The sequence below is a fragment of the Bufo gargarizans genome, chromosome 7 (genome assembly GCF_014858855.1).
Source record: "Bufo gargarizans isolate SCDJY-AF-19 chromosome 7, ASM1485885v1, whole genome shotgun sequence".
Classification (NCBI taxonomy): domain Eukaryota; kingdom Metazoa; phylum Chordata; class Amphibia; order Anura; family Bufonidae; genus Bufo; species Bufo gargarizans.
Window position 1 is genome coordinate 10642438 of NC_058086.1, and position 20108 is coordinate 10662545.

The 20108-nt window shown below is 46.3% G+C and overlaps 1 protein-coding gene and 1 long non-coding RNA gene across 2 annotated transcripts in view; one reads left to right on the forward strand and one right to left on the reverse strand.

Moving 5' to 3' along the window:
* Nucleotides 1-18287, reverse strand: part of LOC122943640 (zinc finger CCCH domain-containing protein 7B-like) — an 84434-nt gene extending 66147 nt beyond the window's left edge. Inside the window, exons 1-4 of the mRNA XM_044301532.1 lie at nt 18210-18287; nt 14855-17372; nt 1268-1328; nt 1147-1186 (exon numbers count right to left, since the gene is read on the reverse strand). Of these exons, the coding sequence (XP_044157467.1) occupies nt 1147-1186; nt 1268-1328; nt 14855-16949 (2196 nt within the window). The 5' untranslated portion in view covers nt 16950-17372; nt 18210-18287. The remainder of the gene's footprint in view (nt 1-1146; nt 1187-1267; nt 1329-14854; nt 17373-18209) is intronic.
* LOC122943251 lies at nt 3456-8912 on the forward strand. The gene is made up of 3 exons (XR_006390850.1): nt 3456-3625; nt 5188-5298; nt 8854-8912. It is a non-coding gene; the product is annotated as an uncharacterized LOC122943251 (long non-coding RNA).
* Nucleotides 18288-20108: the final 1821 nt, after the last annotated feature.

A 20108-nucleotide genomic window follows, 5' to 3' on the forward strand; every position in this document is an offset into this window, starting at 1 on the left:
AAAGGGGCGATTTAAAAAAAAAAATAAAATTCCTTTCACTTGTGTTTACATTTTTTGTAGCCAGTGTAGGAGGCTACAATATTCACAATTTTTTTTATTTTATTCAATATTACCACACTCCATACAGGAGCATGGCAATATATGAATTGCCTATTTCTTATGTTGGCCTGCCACCTGCTGGCCAACAAAATAATTGCAGTTCCAATACGAATATTAATTAAAGTGAATTCCCGGCATCTCCATTGGTCGCAGGGGGATGCCGGTAATAACTTGGAAGTGCGCGCTTCTGGGATTTTTACTGTTTAGATGCTGTGATCACACTTGATTCACTAGTAGCGAAAGGGTTAAAAGAGAACCTTTCATGGGTTCAGACATAATAAAATAAGTAGCACGTTATGTAAGGCATAAAGCAGGTATCTAATAGCGCTTACCATTTTTCCTGGGCGCCGCTCCGTTCGCCCGCTGTGCCCCTGTTAAATTCTCCCGTCTGGTATGCTAATTAATAGCATCAGAACAGGGAGGAGGCGATACCAGGGTTTCTCAATGGGTGTCTCCTTCTCCCTGGCTGTAGCGTGGTCCAATCACAAAGGAGAGCGTCACAGCCAGGGAAGTACTTGTGAACACGCTGCTTTCTTAAAGGGGTTCTGCACTTTGTTTAAACTGATGATCTATCCTCTGGATAGATCATCAGCATCTGATCGCGGCCTTCTCACTGTTTACCGCAGGCCCAGTGACGTCACGACTAGTATCACTGGCCTGGGCGGGGCTAAGCTCTGTTCACTTGAATGGAGCTTAGCCCCGCCCAGGCAAGGCAAGTTGATACTAGTCGTGACGTCACTGGGCCAGCGGTAAACAATAAGAAGGCCGCGCCGCTGCCTTCTCAAACAGCTGTTTGGCGGGGGTCCCGGGTGTCAGACCGCCGCCGATCAGAAGCTGATGATCTATCCAGAGGATAGATCATCAGTTTAAACAAAGTGCAGAACCCCTTTAAGAAAGCCGAGTGTTCACAAGTACTAGGCAAATTATTGAAGAAATTCACACCTTTTTTTCCCCAATTCTCTGAGATATTTCTCTTGCATTCGAATACATAAAATGCTGTAAAAGTAGCAGAGCTTTCATTCACTCATGAGCACACAGTGCATTTACCTTGTAATCATCTTCAGTTCCATGGAATGGTATGGTAGATCTGTAAATAGAAAGGCGCAGCTGTAAATGAACCATAAGCTCAGCTGTAATCAGCCGGTAAAGCGTTCTGCGCGGCACTCACTGAATAAACTGCAAACCCTTTTCAATATCTTCTCTCCGTATTTGTCTCTCCATAGAAAATCCTGTAGGTAAAAAGTCCACATGGGTGAAAATAATCAAGGCTAAAACCATAGGTCCATTATCTGCAGAGCAAAAAAAGGGTTAAAAGAGTATTCCCGCCAGGAAAAATATGTTAGCAAAGGGCTATGTGTGGGTTAAACAGTCCCTCCCCCATCTCCCGGTGGTCTCTACTTCCTGGTCCCATCTCGGCACACAAGAAATCCCCCCGGAATCGCCTGCGATGACTTCTCTCAGCCAGTGATAGGCTAAGGCGTCATTCACATCTCCGTTGGGTAACGCCAGTAGTCCAATGTGGCAGAGCAGCCGAATATTGGAGTTAGCAAAGCCAAATCCCTACTGGCTATAATGGGATCCGGCAGGTTTGGCTTTCTGCCATACATTTCCACAAGAAACCGGAAATTTATGCAGGAAACCTGACAGATCCCATTATAGTGAAAGGGTGATCAGGCGGTGCCCGCCTGTGCCTGGCAGGGTTGCTCCAGTAGGCAACTTTAATCTGTTCTAGGAAGGGAGCAGACTAACGGAGATGTGAATGACCCCTAAGATGGTATTTCCTACCACTTCCTGGGTGTGGAAACGGGACCAGGAAGTAGAGTAGAGCGGGAAGCTGGTGTCCATTAGAATGGGGGCAGTGATCATAAGGGTTTGGCTACACGGCAACATGTGTCGCGCTATTATTTTAGAACCCGGACAAGTTGAGGGCCACGAAATCCATCAGATCAGGAATTTCTGCGACTGTCAAACTGCAATTGCAGCATGTCGGGTGTCGTATAGCGACACGTTACCGTGTAGTCAAACCCTACGTATTTTTCCTGGACATCCCCTTTAAGAAGTTAAAAGGCACAAACAGCATGTGTGGGTATAAAGAAAACGGCTGCGTCAGAGGAATGTCAAGGACTCGCACGCCATCATCTTTCACAAATAAACCTGCATCAGACAAAATGGGTGCTGAGCTAGAGCGAAATTGCACGGCCACGCGACAAGGGACCATTACAGTCAGGAAGCAAACTACTGGATTTTTTCGCCCTATAAGACGCACCTATGTTTTAGAGGAGGACAATAAGAAAAAAATAAAATTTTTCACTAGACCTCAGATCAGACCTCAGCTAACAGCCCCTATCAGACCCCCAAGGTTAATAAGACCCCAAGAAGCCCTCAGCTCAGGCCCCAATGTGAATAACCCCCAATCAGACCTCATAGCTTCCAGCAGCCCCCGTTGCCTCTCATATCAGTCCCCAGCAGCCCCCATTGCCTCATATCTGTCCTCTGTAGCCCCCATTGCCTCTCATATCTGTCCTCTGTAGCCCCCATTGCCTCTCATATCTGTCCTCTGTAGCCCCCATTGCCTCTCATATCTGTCCTCTGTAGCCCCCATTGCCTCTCATATCTGTCCTCTGTAGCCCCCATTGCCTCTCATATCAGTCCTCTGTAGCCCCCATTGCCTCTCATATCAGTCCTCTGTAGCCCCCATTGCCTCTCATATCAGTCCTCTGTAGCCCCCATTGCCTCTCATATCAGTCCTCTGTAGCCCCATTGCCTCTCATATCAGTCCTCTGTAGCCCCCATTGCCTCTCATATCAGTCCTCTGTAGCCCCCATTGCCTCTCATATCAGTCCTCTGTAGCCCCCATTGCCTCTCATATTAGTCCTCTGTAGCCCCCATTGCCTCTCATATCAGTCCTCTGTAGCCCCCATTGCCTCTCACATCAGTCCTCTGTAGCCCCCATTGCCTCTCATATCAGTCCTCTGTAGCCCCCATTGCCTCTCATATCAGTCCTCTGTAGCCCCCATTGCCTCTCAATCAGTCCTCTGTAGCCCCCATTGCCTCTCATATCAGTCCTCTGCAGCCCCCATTGCCTCTCATATCTGTCCTCTGAAGTCCCCATTGCCTCTCATATCAGTCCTCTGAAGCCCCCATTGCCTCATATCAGTCCTCTGCAGCCCCCATTGCCTCATATCAGTCCCCAGCAGCCCCCATTGCCTCATATCCAGTACTCTGCAGCCCTCATTGCCTGTCATGTTAGCCCCCATTGTCTCAGATCAGCCTCATGTGGAATACAATAAAGGAAGCACTACCTGTCCTGCTGCTGGTCGCGGCCGCTGCTCACCGCCCGCTCTGTCTTCCTCCTGCCACCGGCGCGCACAGCGTGAGGTCACCGAGCGTCCGCACGCCGTGCGCAGCCCCAGCACAGCTGACAGCCGAGGAGCAGGAAGCGGCGAGGACGGAGCGTGCGCTGCTTCCTGCTCCTCCGCCACTAGCGCTCATTAGTATTCGCCCCCAGGGGCACGCGTCTTGTGGGGTATTTTTATTTTTCCCCTTCCTATAGCCCCCTTATATCAGAAGATAATCTGTCAATTCATAAATCAAGCTTTATTAACAAAAACCTTCAGCAGAAACAAAAAAGCTTCCTTTAATGGGAATCATTATGTCCTTATGCAACTGCGTTTTAGTGTTCCAAACTTGCCTGTAGCAAAGGGGTTTCCGTCAGGATAGGTCACCAGTATCTGACACTCAGACGCTGCCAATCAGCTGTTTGAAAAGGCACAGGTCCTCTGATCCCGGGGTTTTATAAACCTTTTGGAAAACCCTTTTCAGTTAACCCCTTCCCGACCAGCGCCATAATAGTACGGCGCTGTGGGAAGTGACTTCCTGACCAGCGCCGTAGTAATGCAGCAGCTGCGCCCGATCAGCTGCAGGGGACTGGCTGTTCCCGTTAGCCGGACCCCTGCTGTATGCGCCGGTATGTGCTGCGGTCAGCGCTGACTGCGGGGTGTGTGGAGGGAGGGAGCTCCCTCCCCATCGGGTCCCCGCGCTGATGTGACGGGGACTCGATGCCTTCCTTATGCATCGGGGTTGCCATCCAGCCCCCTGGATCTCACAGGCAGGAAGGCTGTAAATGTATTACACTGTGTAATACACTTACAGCCAATGCATTACAACCATAGGCGTCACTACAGCGAGGCAATTGCCCCCCCCCATCCCCTTAAAATGTAAAACGTTACGTAACGCTGGCCCCGTGGCCTGGCCACCGGTGATCCGAATCATAACAGTCACTGCGCAGAGCGGACTGACGTGACGTCACATGCGCTGCCTGCAGATTTATGCGGCCACGCCGCCAGTGAGTTCTGGTTTGCAGGCGTGGAGGGAAGTGGAAGGACTAGGAGGAATCAACTTCTTGAACAAACTTTTTTTTTAGTCCATGAAGGGGTTAATTAAGTGTTGGAGGGGGTGGGGGGTGTTATTGTGCATATTGTGTTTGGGAGCCATTTAACAAGTTTGACCAGTTGGGTTTGAGTGTGGTTGAGTGTCAGCTACAGATCCCCCATAACGGTGCGTCATCCACAGATCCCCCATAACGGTGCGTCATCCACAGATCCCCCATAACGGTGCGTCATCCACAGATCCCCCCATTAACGGTGCGTCATCCACAGATCCCCCCATTAACGGTGCGTCATCCACAGATCCCCCCCCCATTAACGGTGTGTCATCCACAGATCCCCCCCCCCATTAACGGTGTGTCATCCACAGATCCCCCCCCCATTAACGGTGTGTCATCCACAGATCCCCCCATTAACGGTGTGTCATCCACAGATCCCCCCATTAACGGTGTGTCATCCACAGATCCCCCCATTAACGGTGTGTCATCCACAGATCCCCCCATTAACGGTGTGTCATCCACAGATCCCCCCATTAACGGTGTGTCATCCACAGATCCCCCCATTAACGGTGTGTCATCCACAGATCCCCCCATTAACGGTGTGTCATCCACAGATCCCCCCATTAACGGTGTGTCATCCACAGATCCCCCCATTAACAGGGTGTCATCCACAGATCCCCCCATTAACAGGGTGTCATCCACAGATCCCCCATAACAGTGCACCTACGCACTGAGGAGAAACAGAAAGGAGGAGAAAGAATCCGCGGAAGCAAGCAGAGGACAGCATAGCAGACGACTGAATATATATATTTTTTGTAAGTAAATTGTTTTATTATAAATGTATTTTAACCCCTTAAAGGGAACCTGTCACCGGGATTTTGGGTATAGAGCTGAGGCCATGGGCTGCTAGATGGCCGCTAGCACATCAGCAATACCCAGTCCCCATAGCTCTGTGTGCTTTCATTGTGTAAAAAAACAGATTTGATACATATGCAAATTACCCTGAGATGAGTCCTGTCCCTGACTCATCTCACATACAGGACTCATCTCAGGTTAATTTGCATATGTATCAAATCGTTTTTTTTACACAATAAAAGCACACAGAGCTACGGGGACTGGGTATTGCGGATGTGCTAGTGGCCATCTAGCAGCCCATGTCCTCAGCTCTATACACAAAATCCCGGTGACAGGTTCCCTTTAAGGACCGGGCTCATTTTCACCTTCAGGACCAGGCCATTTTTTGCAAATCTGACCAGTGTCACTTTATGTGGTAATAACTTTAAAACGCTTTTACTTATCCAGGCCATTCTGAGATTGTTTTTTCTCGTCACATATTGTACTTCATGACAGTATTAAAATTGAGTAAAAAAATATATTTTTATTTATAAAAATTGCCAAATTTACCCAATATTTTGAAAAATTTGCAAATTTCAATTTCTCTACTTTTATAATAGATAACTATTTTATAGATAATAACTTATTACTTTACATTCACAATATGTCTACTTCATGTTTGGATCATTTTGTGAATGGCATTAAATTTTTGGGGACATTAGAAGGCTTAGAAGTTTAGAAGCAAATCTTGAAAATTTCCAAACCCCACTTTTTAAAGGACCAGTTCAGGTCTGAAGTCACTTTGTGAGGCTTACATAATAGAAACCACCCAAAAATTACCCCATTTTAGAAACTACACCCCTCAAGGTATTCAAAATAGATTTTATAAACTTTGTTAACCCTTTAGGTGTTCCTCAAGAATTAATGGAAAATAGAGATAACATATCAAAATTTCACTTTTTTGGCAGATTTTCCATTTGAATCCATTTTGTCCAGTTACAAAGCAAGGGTTAACAGCCAAACAAAACTCAATATTTATGGCCCTGATTCTGTAGTTTACAGAAACACTCAATATATGGTCGTAAACTGCTGTACGGGCACACGGCAGGGCGAAGAAGGAAAGCAACGCCATACGGTTTTTGGAAAGCAGATTTCACTGGGATCATTTTACGCTGCCATGTCACATTTGAAGACCCCCTGATGCACCCCTAGAGTAGAGACTCCACAAAAGTGACCCCATTTTTGAAACTACGGGATAAGGTGGCAGTTTTGTTGTTACTATATTAGGGTACATATGATTTTTGGTTGCTCTATATTACACTTTTTGTGAGGCAAGGTAACAAGAAATTGCTGTTTTGGCACTGTTTTATTTTTTGTTATTTACAAAATTCATCTAAAAGGTTAGATCATGTGCTATTTTTACAGAGCAGGTTGTTACGGACGCGACAATAGCAAATATGACAACTTTTTTTGGTTTGTTTCAGTTTTACATAACAAAGAATTTTCGATTTTTTTAGTGTCTCCACATTCTGAAAGCCGTAGTTTTATTTATTTTTTGGGCTAATTTTTTTCGGGATGAGATGACGGTTTGATTGGTACTATTATAAGGTGCATATTACTTTTTGATTGCTTGCTATTACCCTTTTTTTGATGTAAGGTGACAAAAAATTGCTTTTTTTTTTTTTTTTACGGTATTCACCTGAGGGGTTACGTCATGTGATATTTTTATAGAGCAGGTTATTACAAATGCGGTGATACATAATATGTCAACTTTTTTTTATTTATGTACGTTTTACACAATAATATTTTTGAAACAAACAAAAAAATCATGTTTTAGTGTCTCCATATTCTGAGAGCCATAGTTTTTTCAGTTTATGGGCTATTATCTCAGGTAGGGTATTATTTTTGCGGGATGAGATGACGGTTTGATTGGCACTATTTTGGGGTGCATATGACTTATTGATCGCTTGCTATTACACTTTTTTTTTTACACCTTTTTTTTTTACGGTGTTCATCTGAGGGATTAGGTCATGTGATATTTTTATAGATCTGGTTATTACGGACGCAGCAATACCTAATATACTTTTTTTATTTACTTAAGTTTTACACAATAACAGCATTTATAAGTATAAGCATTTTTTTAGTTTTTTCATCTGTTCATCTATAAACACTTTGGGACTTCAACTTTTGGAGGTCTGATCCCCTTTACAATGCATTCTAATACTTCTGTATTGGAATGCTTTGGCTGTATGTGTAATACAGTGTGTATTACACATACAGCTTCCTGCCTGTGAGATCCAGGAGGCTGGATCTCATAGGCTCTCCACCAGAAGGCAGCCCCTATGCCTAAGGAAGGAGCACGGGGACCCGATGGCAGCGCCGATTCCCACAAGGACATCGCATGTGCCTCAGCCAGCACCAACATGAAGGGTTAATGGCATCGGTGATATCAAGCAAAACGTATGCAAACTAATGGCATTTGTAAGTCTGACAAATGCCTGAAAAATGCATTGAAATGCCGGATCTGTCTTTCCGGTGTCATCTGGAAAAAACAAATCCAGCATTTATTTTTCCACGGATCCAGCACTAATACATTCCTATGAAAAAATGCCAGATCCGGCATTCAGGCAAGTGTTCAGTTTTTTTGGGCCGGAGATAATACCGTAGCATGCTGTGTTTTTTTTCTCTGTCCTGATCAGTCACAAAGACTGAACTGAAGACATCCTGATGCTTCCTGAACGGATTGCTCTCCATTCAGAAAGCATGGGGATAAAACTGCTCAGTTCTTTTCCGGTATAGAGCCCCTAGGACAGATCTCCGCAAAAGAAAAACGCAAGTGTGAAAGTACCCTAAGTGGTACTTTCAGGTTGGGAGAGATTGTATAAATGAGATTTAGGCAGCTTGGCGCCTGGGATGAGATTAATAGGGCAATCGTACTCCCTGTGCAGGGGCAAGTCCTGAACACCACTCTCAGAAAACACATCCAAAAATTCTGAGAGAAAAGATGGTACAGTCTTAGTAGAAACCTCTGAGAGAGACGTCGAGAGGCAATTCTCTCTGCAAAAGTCACTCCAACCATTTATTTGCCTTGCTTTCCAATCAATGGTGGGGTTATGTTTAGTGAGCCAGGGTAGCCCCCAACACTAGAGGCGTAGGTAATCCGCTTAGGACGAAACATGACACATCCTCAACATGAGCATCACCGACAGTCAAACGGATATTGTGAACTATGCCCTTTAACGATTTTTGAGAATGTGGAGCGAATCAATAGCAAAAACAGGTATATCCTTTCCCAAAGTGCGCACCTGGAAACCATGTGTTATAGAAAATTCATTATCAATGAGATTGACAGCTGCTCCACTATCTACAAAAATATCACAAACAATATTCTTGCTCTCTAGCGCCACCCTGGCAGGTAGGACAAAACGGGAACTACAAGCAAACGGAAAACCTTCAATTTCCGCATCAACCTTGCCAATAGTAACAGATGGAACGTTTTAAGAGGACTTTTTTCTTTTTGTTTCTTTATTACCTAGAGGGACAAACATTTGCCAAATGATTTATACCTCCACAACAGAAACAAACCCTCCGAGAGCTGAATCCTCTATTATTAGAGGCAAGCAAACCCAGCTGCATGGGCTCCTGCTCAGAGAGGATTGAGAAAGACCGAGGCTCCTGCGCACTGAATGAGACCACCCCACTGTCCTTGGACTGAGTATGACAAGAAGGAGTGATCTCTCCTCTCTCTCTAAGACGCCTGTCGATACAAATAGCCCGAGACATGGCAGACTCCAAGGAGGTAGGTCTCTCATGAAAGGCAAATGCTTCTTTCAATCCCTCTGAAAGACCATGGCAAAATTGACTTCGGAGTGCAGCATCATTCCAACCAGTATCAGTGTACATAGTGGGACAATTTACTGTATTTTGCTGTGTATACTGTTATAGTGTACATAGTGATACGGTATATAGTAAGCATGCTCAACCTGCGGCCCTCCAGCTGTTGTAAAACTACAACTCCCACAATTCCCTGCTGTATGCTGAGAGTTGTAGTTTTGCAACAACTGGAAGGCCGCAGGTTGAGCATGCCTGGTATATAGTGTTATAGTGTCCTGGACTATAGTGCACATTGTTTCATAGTGTACATTGGCAATGAGAGTAGGGGTATCTGTAAGTCAGTCATGCATCTGTGTATCAGCCAGGAGGCTTGTGCTGGGCCCCGCATAGGTACACAGGCACATCACAGTCTGCTGTATCTATAAGCTGCTCCTCCTTTATTTTTCTGGCTATGGGACAATAGAATGACCTTCCCTGATGGTCTCCCTCCTGTGTCCTCGCTGTCTTGCAGCTGGCAGTCAGACCCAAGTATGTGGATGGTGTGTCTTGCTGCTGGTCTCCTGTCGGCGTGTCCAGAGCCGAGACCCTTGCTGACTTCGATAAGCAGGAGTAAAATGGCGGGAACTATTGTCTATGACACCTGTACATGGGCAGAGAGGCACACAAATCATGGGGTCATTTATCAAACTGGTGTAAAGTAGAACTGGCTTAGTTGCCCATAGAAACCAATTAGATTCCACCTTTCATTTTTGACAGCTCTTATGGAAAATGAAAGGAAGAATCTGATTGGTTGCTATGGACAACTAAGCCTGTTCTACTTTACACCAGTTTGATAAATGATCCCACAAGTTACTTGAGGTCCAGTGTGAAGTCAGTGCAGCCGTGTACCAGGAAATTTTAGGGCACTTAAGGCTCCATTTACACGTCCGCAAATGGGTCCGCGTCCGTTGCAGAAAGGGGATGGACCTATTCATTCTCTATAGGGACGGAATGGATGCAGACTGCACATAGTGTGCTGTCCGCATCCGCATTTGTGGAGCACGGCCCCAATCTTCCGGTCCGCAGGTCCGAAAAAAGATAGAACATGTCCTATTCTTGTCTGCAGCTGCGGACAATAGGCATTTCTATAGGGGTGCCAGCCGGGTGTGTTGCGGGTCCGCAACACACCACGGACGTATGAATGGAGCCTAATGCTTCCCTCTGACAAGCTTTATGGAGACGCTGATTTAATTTTCCAGCAGGACTTGGCACCTGCCCACACCGCCCAAAAGTACCAATACCTGGCTTAACAACCACAGTTATCACCTAAGGAATCTACTATATGGGGTGTTATGCCTTTTGCACACGACCGTATGTATTTTGTGGTCCACAAAAACGGATCCGCACAAAATACGTATGACATCAGTGTGCATTCCGTATTTTGCAGAACGGAACAGCTGGCCCCTAATAGAACAGTACTATCCTTGTCCGTAATGAGGACAATAATAGGACATGTTCTATTTTTTTGCGGAACGGAAAACGGAAATGGAATGCACACGGAGTAACTTCCATTTTTTTTGCAGACGGTCCGTAAAAAAAATAACTGAACGGAAACGGAATGAAAATAAGTTTGTGTGCAAGAGGCCTTATCAAGAGGAAGATGAGAGACACCAGACCCAACAAAGGCCACCATCAAGGCAACCTGGGCTTCCATAACACCTCAGCAGTACCACAGGCGGATCGCCTCCATGCCACGCCGCATTGATGCAGTAATTCATGCAAAAGGAGTCCAACAACTTTTCAGTAGGCCAACATTTCTGTATTAAAAATATTTTTTTCCTAATTGGTCTTATATAATATTGGAATTTTCTGAGCTACTCTATAAACATTTGAGACTCTATTAACACTACTATCAACATAAGGTCATCTAGAGAAACAGCAGGTTTTAAAAGTTCTTTTTTACCTTTTGGAGATTAGGTATCAGAGCAATCAAATGAAAGTTATGATTTAACATAAGGGTCAGAAGCAGGGTTTTCTTTAGCCTCTTGGCTATTAGTTTTTCTATGTAAGTACCCTGGACCAGAGGTCTGTTTTCCCGTATGGTTTATGTATGGAGATCACAGAGGGGACTATATGGTACATTATACTGTGCAACAGTCCGATATATTGTGTATAAGACCTATAACTGCCTCCTGTGCATTCGTCGCAGACCCCACCCAGTGCCACCAGACCACTACTGCTCCCTGCCACAACCACCAGACGTCCCTGTTGAATTCTTATTGCATTTAGTTTTGCACAATCTACGGCCCCGATCCCTACGTGACAGATTTGGTGCTTAAAGATAGGTAGGTCAAAACTAGCTATTTCTGCATGGAAGACATTATACAGGAGACTGGTAATGGTTTCCCTGCATAAATAGCAACCCCATAATGTTATATAGGCCTACATATTATATATATGAATAACTACAATTTTCGTACTCCTCCTCGGCTAAAAATACTCAAAAATGGTCAGAGGAGTATTTTTCTCTTCCGGAAAAAATGTAGTGCGACCTCTGGTGGTGACAGATTCCCATGAGTTTTTGTAGGGCAAGCTGTTTTTACTACTTTTGGATACATATGACTTTCTGATCATTTTCTTACAAGCAAGAAGACTTTCCCGCTTTTTAAGGAGCACTTTGGCATCTTCAAACAATTGACTGGCGGGTGTTCTGGGATTCGGATCCCCACAGATCAGACATTGATGACCTATCCTTGAGGACGGGCCATCAGTATTGTACTCCCAGAAAACCTCTTTAATTAAACTTGATAATTATTTAGTACAGGATTTTATGGACACAGAGATAACACTTGTGTTTTTTTCCTTTTTTGGATAATAAAGAATTTTTAAGTCTTTTAATTTTTCGACCTCTCATTTTTATTCCATTTGGGAGCTTCAACTTCTCTCAGATCACTCATATAATATAATGCAATACTTCTGTATTGCAGTGTATTATATCTGTCAGCATGACCCTGGAAGGGCCTAACAGGTGTACAAAGATGGCAGACCTGGGGAAACCTTCATCGCTATTGCCAGTGGGGGTAACCATCCCTCTGGCAAACCCCTGAGATGCTGCGGTTCCTACTCACTGCGGCAGTGGAGTTGTTTCCTGTAACAGCCGATATCTGCACCATATTGTGCCGTAAATTCAAGGCAAATTGTACTAAAGCCCACCCGCTTATGATGTATATGTATGTCATGAAGCAGGAAAGGGTTAAAGGAAATTTCCACCACTAAAGGTCTGGCCCTCCTTGTAATGCAAGTTACATTTTATAGGGGATACGACACCTTTCCTGTCATGTTTTCGTAAATACTTTTTTCTCCATACTATAGGAATTCTTTCTGAGACGTCTGCATTGTGTTGTTCCTTTGTTATCCATACTAGTAATTTATGACAAATTTGACAACAGGGTGTTTCCAGTTGACAGTGGGTATGCATCCTCCAATTCATGTCCCATCACTGCCAGGCCAAGTACAAACACATCATTCAACATGTAGCATGGTCAATGTATTAATTTATTAAAATTCCTAGGAGGAGTAACAGAGGAAAAGAACACTAAGAAACGGTGCGCCTCATCTCATCTCACTAAGGCAATATGAGGCTAAATCCTGACGACCACCAACTGGCTGGAAAACAGCGCAGCTTCAGTATCTCCCACTGCAGTGCACGGGAGCTATTATGGTTGTCACAATACCAAAATTTTGATTAGATTTCGATACCATAAAAAAGTATTGCAATACTCAATACCATGCGAAAAAAATAAAAACACAAAAAAGCCTTTTGCATTACGCATTTTATTGAACATCCGGCCCATAATAGAACAGTCCTAACCTATATTATTTTATTTATTTTTTTGGAGGGAAGGAAGGGGGGGATCACAAGGTGACCCAAAAAGTTAAAAATTACATTTATTTTTTTTTTCTCTTACTGCGTTCACCACATAGGAGATATTTTAATCATTCAGACTTTTTTTGGACATGGCAATATGTAATCTATTTATTTGTATTCTGTTTATGTAAAATTAGGAAAGGGGGTGATTTAAAATGTTAATATTTAGTCGGGGTTTAAACTTTTAGTTTTTTTACTATTAGCCCCCTTAGGCCTCTTTTCACACGAATGTGACAGATTAGGTCCGGGTGCGTTCAGTGAAACTCACACCATTTTGCAAACAAGTTCAGTCTGAGATTGCGTTCAGTTGTTCAGTTTTTTCTGCTCGGGTGCAATGCGTTTTGATGCGTTTTTCACGCGCGTGATAAAAAACTGAAGGTTTACAAACAACATCTCTAACCATGGGTTCACACCTGAGCGTTTGCGATGGAGCGCTCTGTATGCGCGATTGTACCGGCGTTTACAATCGCGCATACAGAGACAAGCAAACACCCATTGTCGCGCGTTCCCGAAAGTCTATGTACGGGAACGCGCGAAAAAACGCCCCAAAGAAGCTCAAGAACTTTTTTGAGCGTCGGGCGTTTTACAGCGCGATCGTACGCGCTGTAAAACGCCCAGGTGAGAACCATTCCCATAGGGAAGCATTGGTTTCTCCTTGTTGAGCGTTTTACAGCGCGTAGGAACGCGCTGTAAAACGCGCTGTAAAACGCTCAGGTGTGAACTTAGGGTTAGCAACCATCAGTAAAAAAACGCATTGCATCTACACTTTCTTGCGGACGCAATGCGTTTTTTCACTGAAGCCCCATTTACTTCTGTGGGGCCAGGGCTGCGTGAAGAATGCAGAATAAAAAAGAATGCGTGAAAAAAAACGCTCATGTACACAGAACTATTGAAATGAATGGGTCAGGATTCAGTTACGGGTGCTATGCCTTTTCCCATTCACCCTAATAGAGCTCTATTAGGGTGAATAAGACTTTACACTCTCCCTGCTGCCCTGTGCTTTGTGCACTCGGCAGCAGGAGCTTACCAGGGCTTCAGCAGCGTCCTGGCTGCCATGGTAATCGATCGGAGCCCCAGGTGCTACACTGTTTCCCTAATTCCCATGCACTGCTATAGGAGCCACTGAAAGAGTGCAGCACCGCCCCGCTGCACTGTTTCCCTTCCAGCGGGTGGTCGGGATTTAGTCTCATCTTGCCTTAGTAACAGGGAGATGAGACAACCCCTTTAATTCAAGGGTAACACACACTTGTCAAGAGTGGTGACAGATGCTCTATAAACAATGCATCAGTCACTGCCCGTTGTGTGCCATTATACCCACTATAAAAACATTGAGTACCAGGCGCTGCAGCCAACCCCTTCCTGCCTCATGTGCAAGTGGAGACTGAAAAGATTAAAGTGGTTATCCAATATCATAAACAGCCCCCCCATGTGCCAGGCCCCTCAGAGTGAATATACTTACCTGGGTCCCAGCTCCCTGTACTGCCGCTTTTCCCTGTACACGAATGAAAACAGGGGGGAGAAGCCAATGGCAGGCAGGGACGGGAACGAGCCTCTCTAGCGTCACCCGCGATGCTAGCGAGGCTCGTCTCCGTCTGCCATTGGCTCCCCCCCCGTGTACAGGGAGAAGCAGCAGCGGTGGTGCAGGAACCAGGAGCAGCGCAGGGAGCGGGGTTAGTATATTCCCTCTGAGCCCGGCATATTGGGGGCTGTTTATGATATTGCATAACCCCTTTAATGTGCAAAGCAGAATGTCATAAGCTTTTTATACAAAAAAAAAAAGTCAATTAACGCCTCACCTCCCCACACATCAGATCCTGCTGTTATCACCATCTCAGGAAAGTTCATAACGGGGAACTCAGGCCTCCTAGTTGGATTTGGATTTATTAAAATTCTTCCAAAGCTTTCTCTGTTTTCAGACTGTGTCTGTAGACCCTCTCCAATCATTGACCTCTGATGAGTATTCAATTCTGGATTTTTTATTTTCACTAGTAGGTCTTTTGTAGAAGAAGGATCTGTCGCGGATGGAAGACCCCTTGTAGGAGAAGGTTCCTTAGCAGTTGGAATACCCTTCGTAGGAGAAGGTTGTTTAGCAGGAGGAGAGTCCTTTGCCAGTGAGTTCATCTTTTGTAGAACAGAGTCCTTTGCAGACAAGATCGTTCTTTCAGGGGGACCGCCTTTTGCAGTCCCAAGTCCCCTTTCAAGGAGATTGCCATTATCGATTGGCGGTACCTTAGGAGGAGGATCATTCTTCCTTGTATAGGGAGAGTTTTTAGCTGCAGGTGTGCACTTTGAGGAAGTAAAGTTCTTGGTGGCATGTGTGCCCTTGGCAGAGGGTGGGTTCTTGGTGGCAGGCGTGTTCTTGGCAGAGGGAGGGTCCTTGCTTGCAGGATCCTTGGCAGCAGGCATGACCCTGGCAGAGGGAGGGTCCTTGGCAGCAGGCATGCCCTTGGCAACAGGGGTGCCCTTGGCAGAGGGAGGGTCCTTGGCGTCAGAAGTGCCTTTGGCAGAGGGATGGTTCTTGGTTGCAGGCGTGCTCTTGGCAGATCGAGGGTCCTTGGCGGCAGGCGTGCCCTTGGCAGAGGGAGGGTCCTTGGAGGCAGGCGTACCTTTGGCAGAGGGAGGGTCCTTGGCAGCAGGCGTGCCTTTGACAGAGGGAGTGTCCTTGGTGGCAGGCGTGCCCTTGGCTGCCGGCGTGCCCTTGGCAGAGAGAGGGTCCTCGGCGGCAGGTGTGCCTTTGGCAGAGAGAGGGTCCTTGGCGACAGGCGTGCCTTTGGCAGAGGGAGGTTCCTTGGCAGAGGGAGGTTCCTTGGCGGCAGGCGTGCCCTTGGCAGAGGGAGGGTCCTTGGTGACCGGCGTGCCCTTGGCAGAGGGAGGGTCCTTGGTGACCGGCGTGCCCTTGGCAGAGGGAGGGTCCTTGGTGACCGGCGGGCCCTTGGCAGAGGGAGGGTCCTTGGCGGCCGGCGTGCCCTTGGCAGAGGGAGGGTCCTTGGGGGCCGGCGTGCCCTTGGCAGAGGGAGGGTCCTTGGCGGCAGGCGTGCCTTTGGCAGAGGGAGGTTCCTTGGCAGAGGGAGGGTCCTTGGCGGCCGGCGTGCCCTTGGCAGAGGGAGGGTCCTTGGCGGCCGGCGTGCCCTTGGCAGAGGGAGGGTCCTTGGCGGCCGGCGTGCCCTTGGCAGAGGGAGGGTCCTTGGCGGCCGGCGTGCCCTTGGCAGAGGGAGGGTCCTTGGCGGCCAACGTGCCCTTGGCAGAGGGAGGGTCCTTGGCGGCCGGCGTGCCCTTGGCAGAGGGAGGGTCCTTGGCAGCAGGCATGCCCATAGCAGAGGGAGGGTCCTTGGCAGCGGGCATGCCCATAGCAGAGCGAGGGTCCTTGGCAGCAGGCGTTCCCTTGGCAGAGGAAGGAATGTCCTTAGAAGCAGTCAGAGAACTTTTTGTAGTGGGAGAATCATTTGGATAGAACTCTCCCAAAGAATCTGTAAACTCTATGTCATCATCTTCGACAGGTGACACCATGATCCAGTACCTTAATGGGCAGTCCTCGCAGCTAATGAGTGTTGGGCAGGAATTTGCCCCGATTAGCCCTTCTGCCTCTATGAGCAGCGTCTGGTAATACATTGTATCAGATTTTGTAGAGTCCACAATTCTCACCAGTCCCCGATTCAACGCTCTAGCCATGACAGCGCATATCACCCCATCAGGCATGTCTGCTGGGACAAATGCCACAATGACCGTTCTCTTCGGATCTGCATTCTTCCGTAAGCACCATTGGTACGCCCCGTTTTCTATTCCTCTGCTGAGCAGTTCGCTCATCAGCCCAAATACTACCTGCTCGGTAGAGTCCTCATCGGGCTCGGCTGCAGAGGGGCGTTTTTTCTTTGCTCCTTTTTTAGAAGTCATTGTTAGTCACTGACAGAAAAAGAAGCGCAAGGAGGGACTCCAGGTAAGTCCAGGACACAGCTGCCTGGTGCAGTGAGGGCAGGCTGGACACATACAGGTCCCAGAGTGTTAGAGTCCCATTAGTTACCCCCAAAAAACAATTAGCAGAAAGGAGTCTCGTCCCCGGACACTTCCAAAAACGAACAGCAATTTGAAGTAAGTTTCGGCCCCGGGCACACATGCAGCATGAGCTCTGACTAATACATATTTGCGGATGCAAATAGGGGGGACATGGTGTTTTGAACCCACTATTTACATGCGCAAGTATTACAGTTTAATTAATTTGATTGCTCCCCTGGATTCAGATGGGGATGGTAATGGCAGAAGACACCACTGGAGAAACTTGATTGGAGGAGACAGCAACAGATGATCACGTGAAGGTACCTAAAAAAGAAGAGAAAAGACCGTTACTGCGTACTCAAGTAAGTGGCAGTGAAGAAACATAACATGCACTTACAAGAAAATAGAAGATTTAGGGCTCTTTCACACCTGCGTTCTTTTCCTCCGGCATAGAGTTCCGTCGTCGGGGCTCTATGCCGGAAGAATCCTGATCAGGATTATCCCCATGCATTCTGAATGGAGTGAAATCCGTTCAGGATGCATCAGGATGTCTTCAGTTCAGGACCGGAACGTTTTTTGGCAGGAGAAAATACTGAAGCATGCTGCGCTTTTTGCTCCGGCCAAAAATCCTGAAGACTTGCCGCAAGGCCGGATCCGGAATTAATGCCCATTGAAAGGCAAACGTCGTTTCGGCGCATTGCCGGATCCGACGTTTAGCTTTTTCTGAATGGTTACCAGGCTGCCGGGACGCTAAAGTCCTGGCAGCCATGGTAAAGTGTAGTGGGGAGCAGTATACTTACCGTCCGTGCGGCTCCTGGGGCACTTCAGAGTGACGTCAGGGCGCCCCATGAGCATGGATGACGTGATCGCATGGATCACGTCATCCATGCGCATGGGGCGCTCTGACGTCATTCTGGAGCGCACCGGGAGCCGCACGGACTGTAAGTATACCGCTCCCCACTACTACTTTAATAGCGTCCTGGCTGCCATAGTAACACTGAACGCATTTTGAAGACGGATCCGTCTTCAAATGCTTTCAGTTCACTTGCGTTTTTCTGGATCCGGCGTGTAATTCCGGCAAGTGGAGTACACGCCGGATCCGGACAACGCAAGTGTGAAAGAGGCCTAACTAAAACAATAAAAAAAAAAGCAGAAACTTACGGTGGGGAACAGTGGCTGTCTTCAGCAGGAACAATCCAGCACTGAGTCTGCTCTTCAATCAACTAATCCTGTCTGCACACCAGCCTTTAGCAGGAGTGCAGAGCCGGACACAGAGGATGACATCATCACTGTGCTTCAGCACAGCGATGCACCGCCCTCTCCCCTGCCATGAAAATGAGCTAGGAAAGAAAAAAGGAGCTACTTACCTCCTCTAGATTAAGCAAAACGCAGGATAAAAAAAATGATCCTGCATCAGCCAGCACAAGGAACAGCCTCAGGAATTCATCTTCACCAATGGACCCCAGCTTCAACTGCCTGGAAAGCACGTGCTTCCAACCGTGACAGGATCGCAGTCAGTCCACAGGAGGGGAGATTACAGATACAACCACAGATCATAGTGACTGCAATTTGCAGAGCACTGACACTTTTATAAATGACACTTCTTTCAATACAGATATCTTATCTGCTGAAAAGGTACATTTATTTAAGGAATTCATTTCATTCATGTCCAATAAAGATACTATCAAAAATCCTCTTCCTGCCTGCTCTTCCCCAGGCAGACAATCGGATATTGATAGCCTTAAAGAGAATGAATATTTTGCTTCTATGACATATCCTTCAGCTAAAACAACCCAAATCACAAAGACAGATGTCACCATTAGAAACGAGCAGCGGCATAAAAGAAACTTCAGTAAAAGAAATGATGCCCTGACAAATATCTCCTTTGGGCTTTCATCTTTCAAGCCGGATAAAAGAAAAAGTTTGGAATAAAGAATTCATTGATATTTGTTCTCTCCTCCCCTCAGCAAAAGAAACGACAATAAAGATGAGGACGAGAGAAAAAGAATTCAACAAAAAACTTTCTTTAAATATAGGGAATGTCGCACTAGATTGAGATATGGATCCAATAGAGGTGCACCCACTAGCAGACAACACCCAGTCTGATATGAAATTTGTATAAAGGAATAGAAGTGGGGCACACTCAAAAAGTAGAGGGATCTTTATTGAAACACACAAAAATATAATCACAATAATAACAGCTATACATTAGCTGTTATTATTGTGATTATATTTTTGTGTGTTTCAATAAAGATCCCTCTACTTTTTGAGTGTGCCCCACTTCTATTCCTTTATACAAAAAACTTTCTTTACCTGGTTACAAGCCTTCTGCATATATTCAGCAGTTCGAGGTGAGAAACATCTGGACCTTTGTGGTGGATTGTTTCATCATTTAGATAGCATATTAGAAGCTTACAAATATTTCGGAGGTACCGCATGGTATAAATACGACCAATCTTTCAGTCAAAAACTTGCGGTAGATCAGGAATTAAATTGGGGGGCAAATGACGTCGGCCTCTGGATTAACCTTATGTTACCACAAAGGTCGAATCTTTTTTGCAGCAAATTCCCAAAAAGGGAATTTCCTTCGCTTACAATGAGTCGGTATGCAGATGGCAAAACAATTGTAATTACAGACATGAGTGCACCTTTTGTTCAGGGAGTCACCCAGCAACAAAATGTTATAAAAAACTAAACTGGCAAAATTCAAAAAATAATGAACCCAATGGAGCAAGTGACCCCACTGATCATACCAAGAATCATTCAATGTTTAACCCCTTCCCGACCAGCTCCGTAATAGAACGGCGCTGCAGGAAGTGACTTGCCGCCAAGCGCCGTACTACTACGGCAGGACAAACACCCGCTCATAATCGCTTGGAAACTGGGGTGCGATGGCTGCTCTGCCGATACGGAGCTAGGGAGGGTTATCTGGAGGTGACCGGTGTTGAACTAGTCAGCACCTGTCTCCTCCGAGGTCAGGCAGGGAACTCCAGTGTTTGGGGGTCTCCTGCCAGCGCTGCTATTGGCTGGAACAACGCTGGCGACTGCATGCAGAGCGGA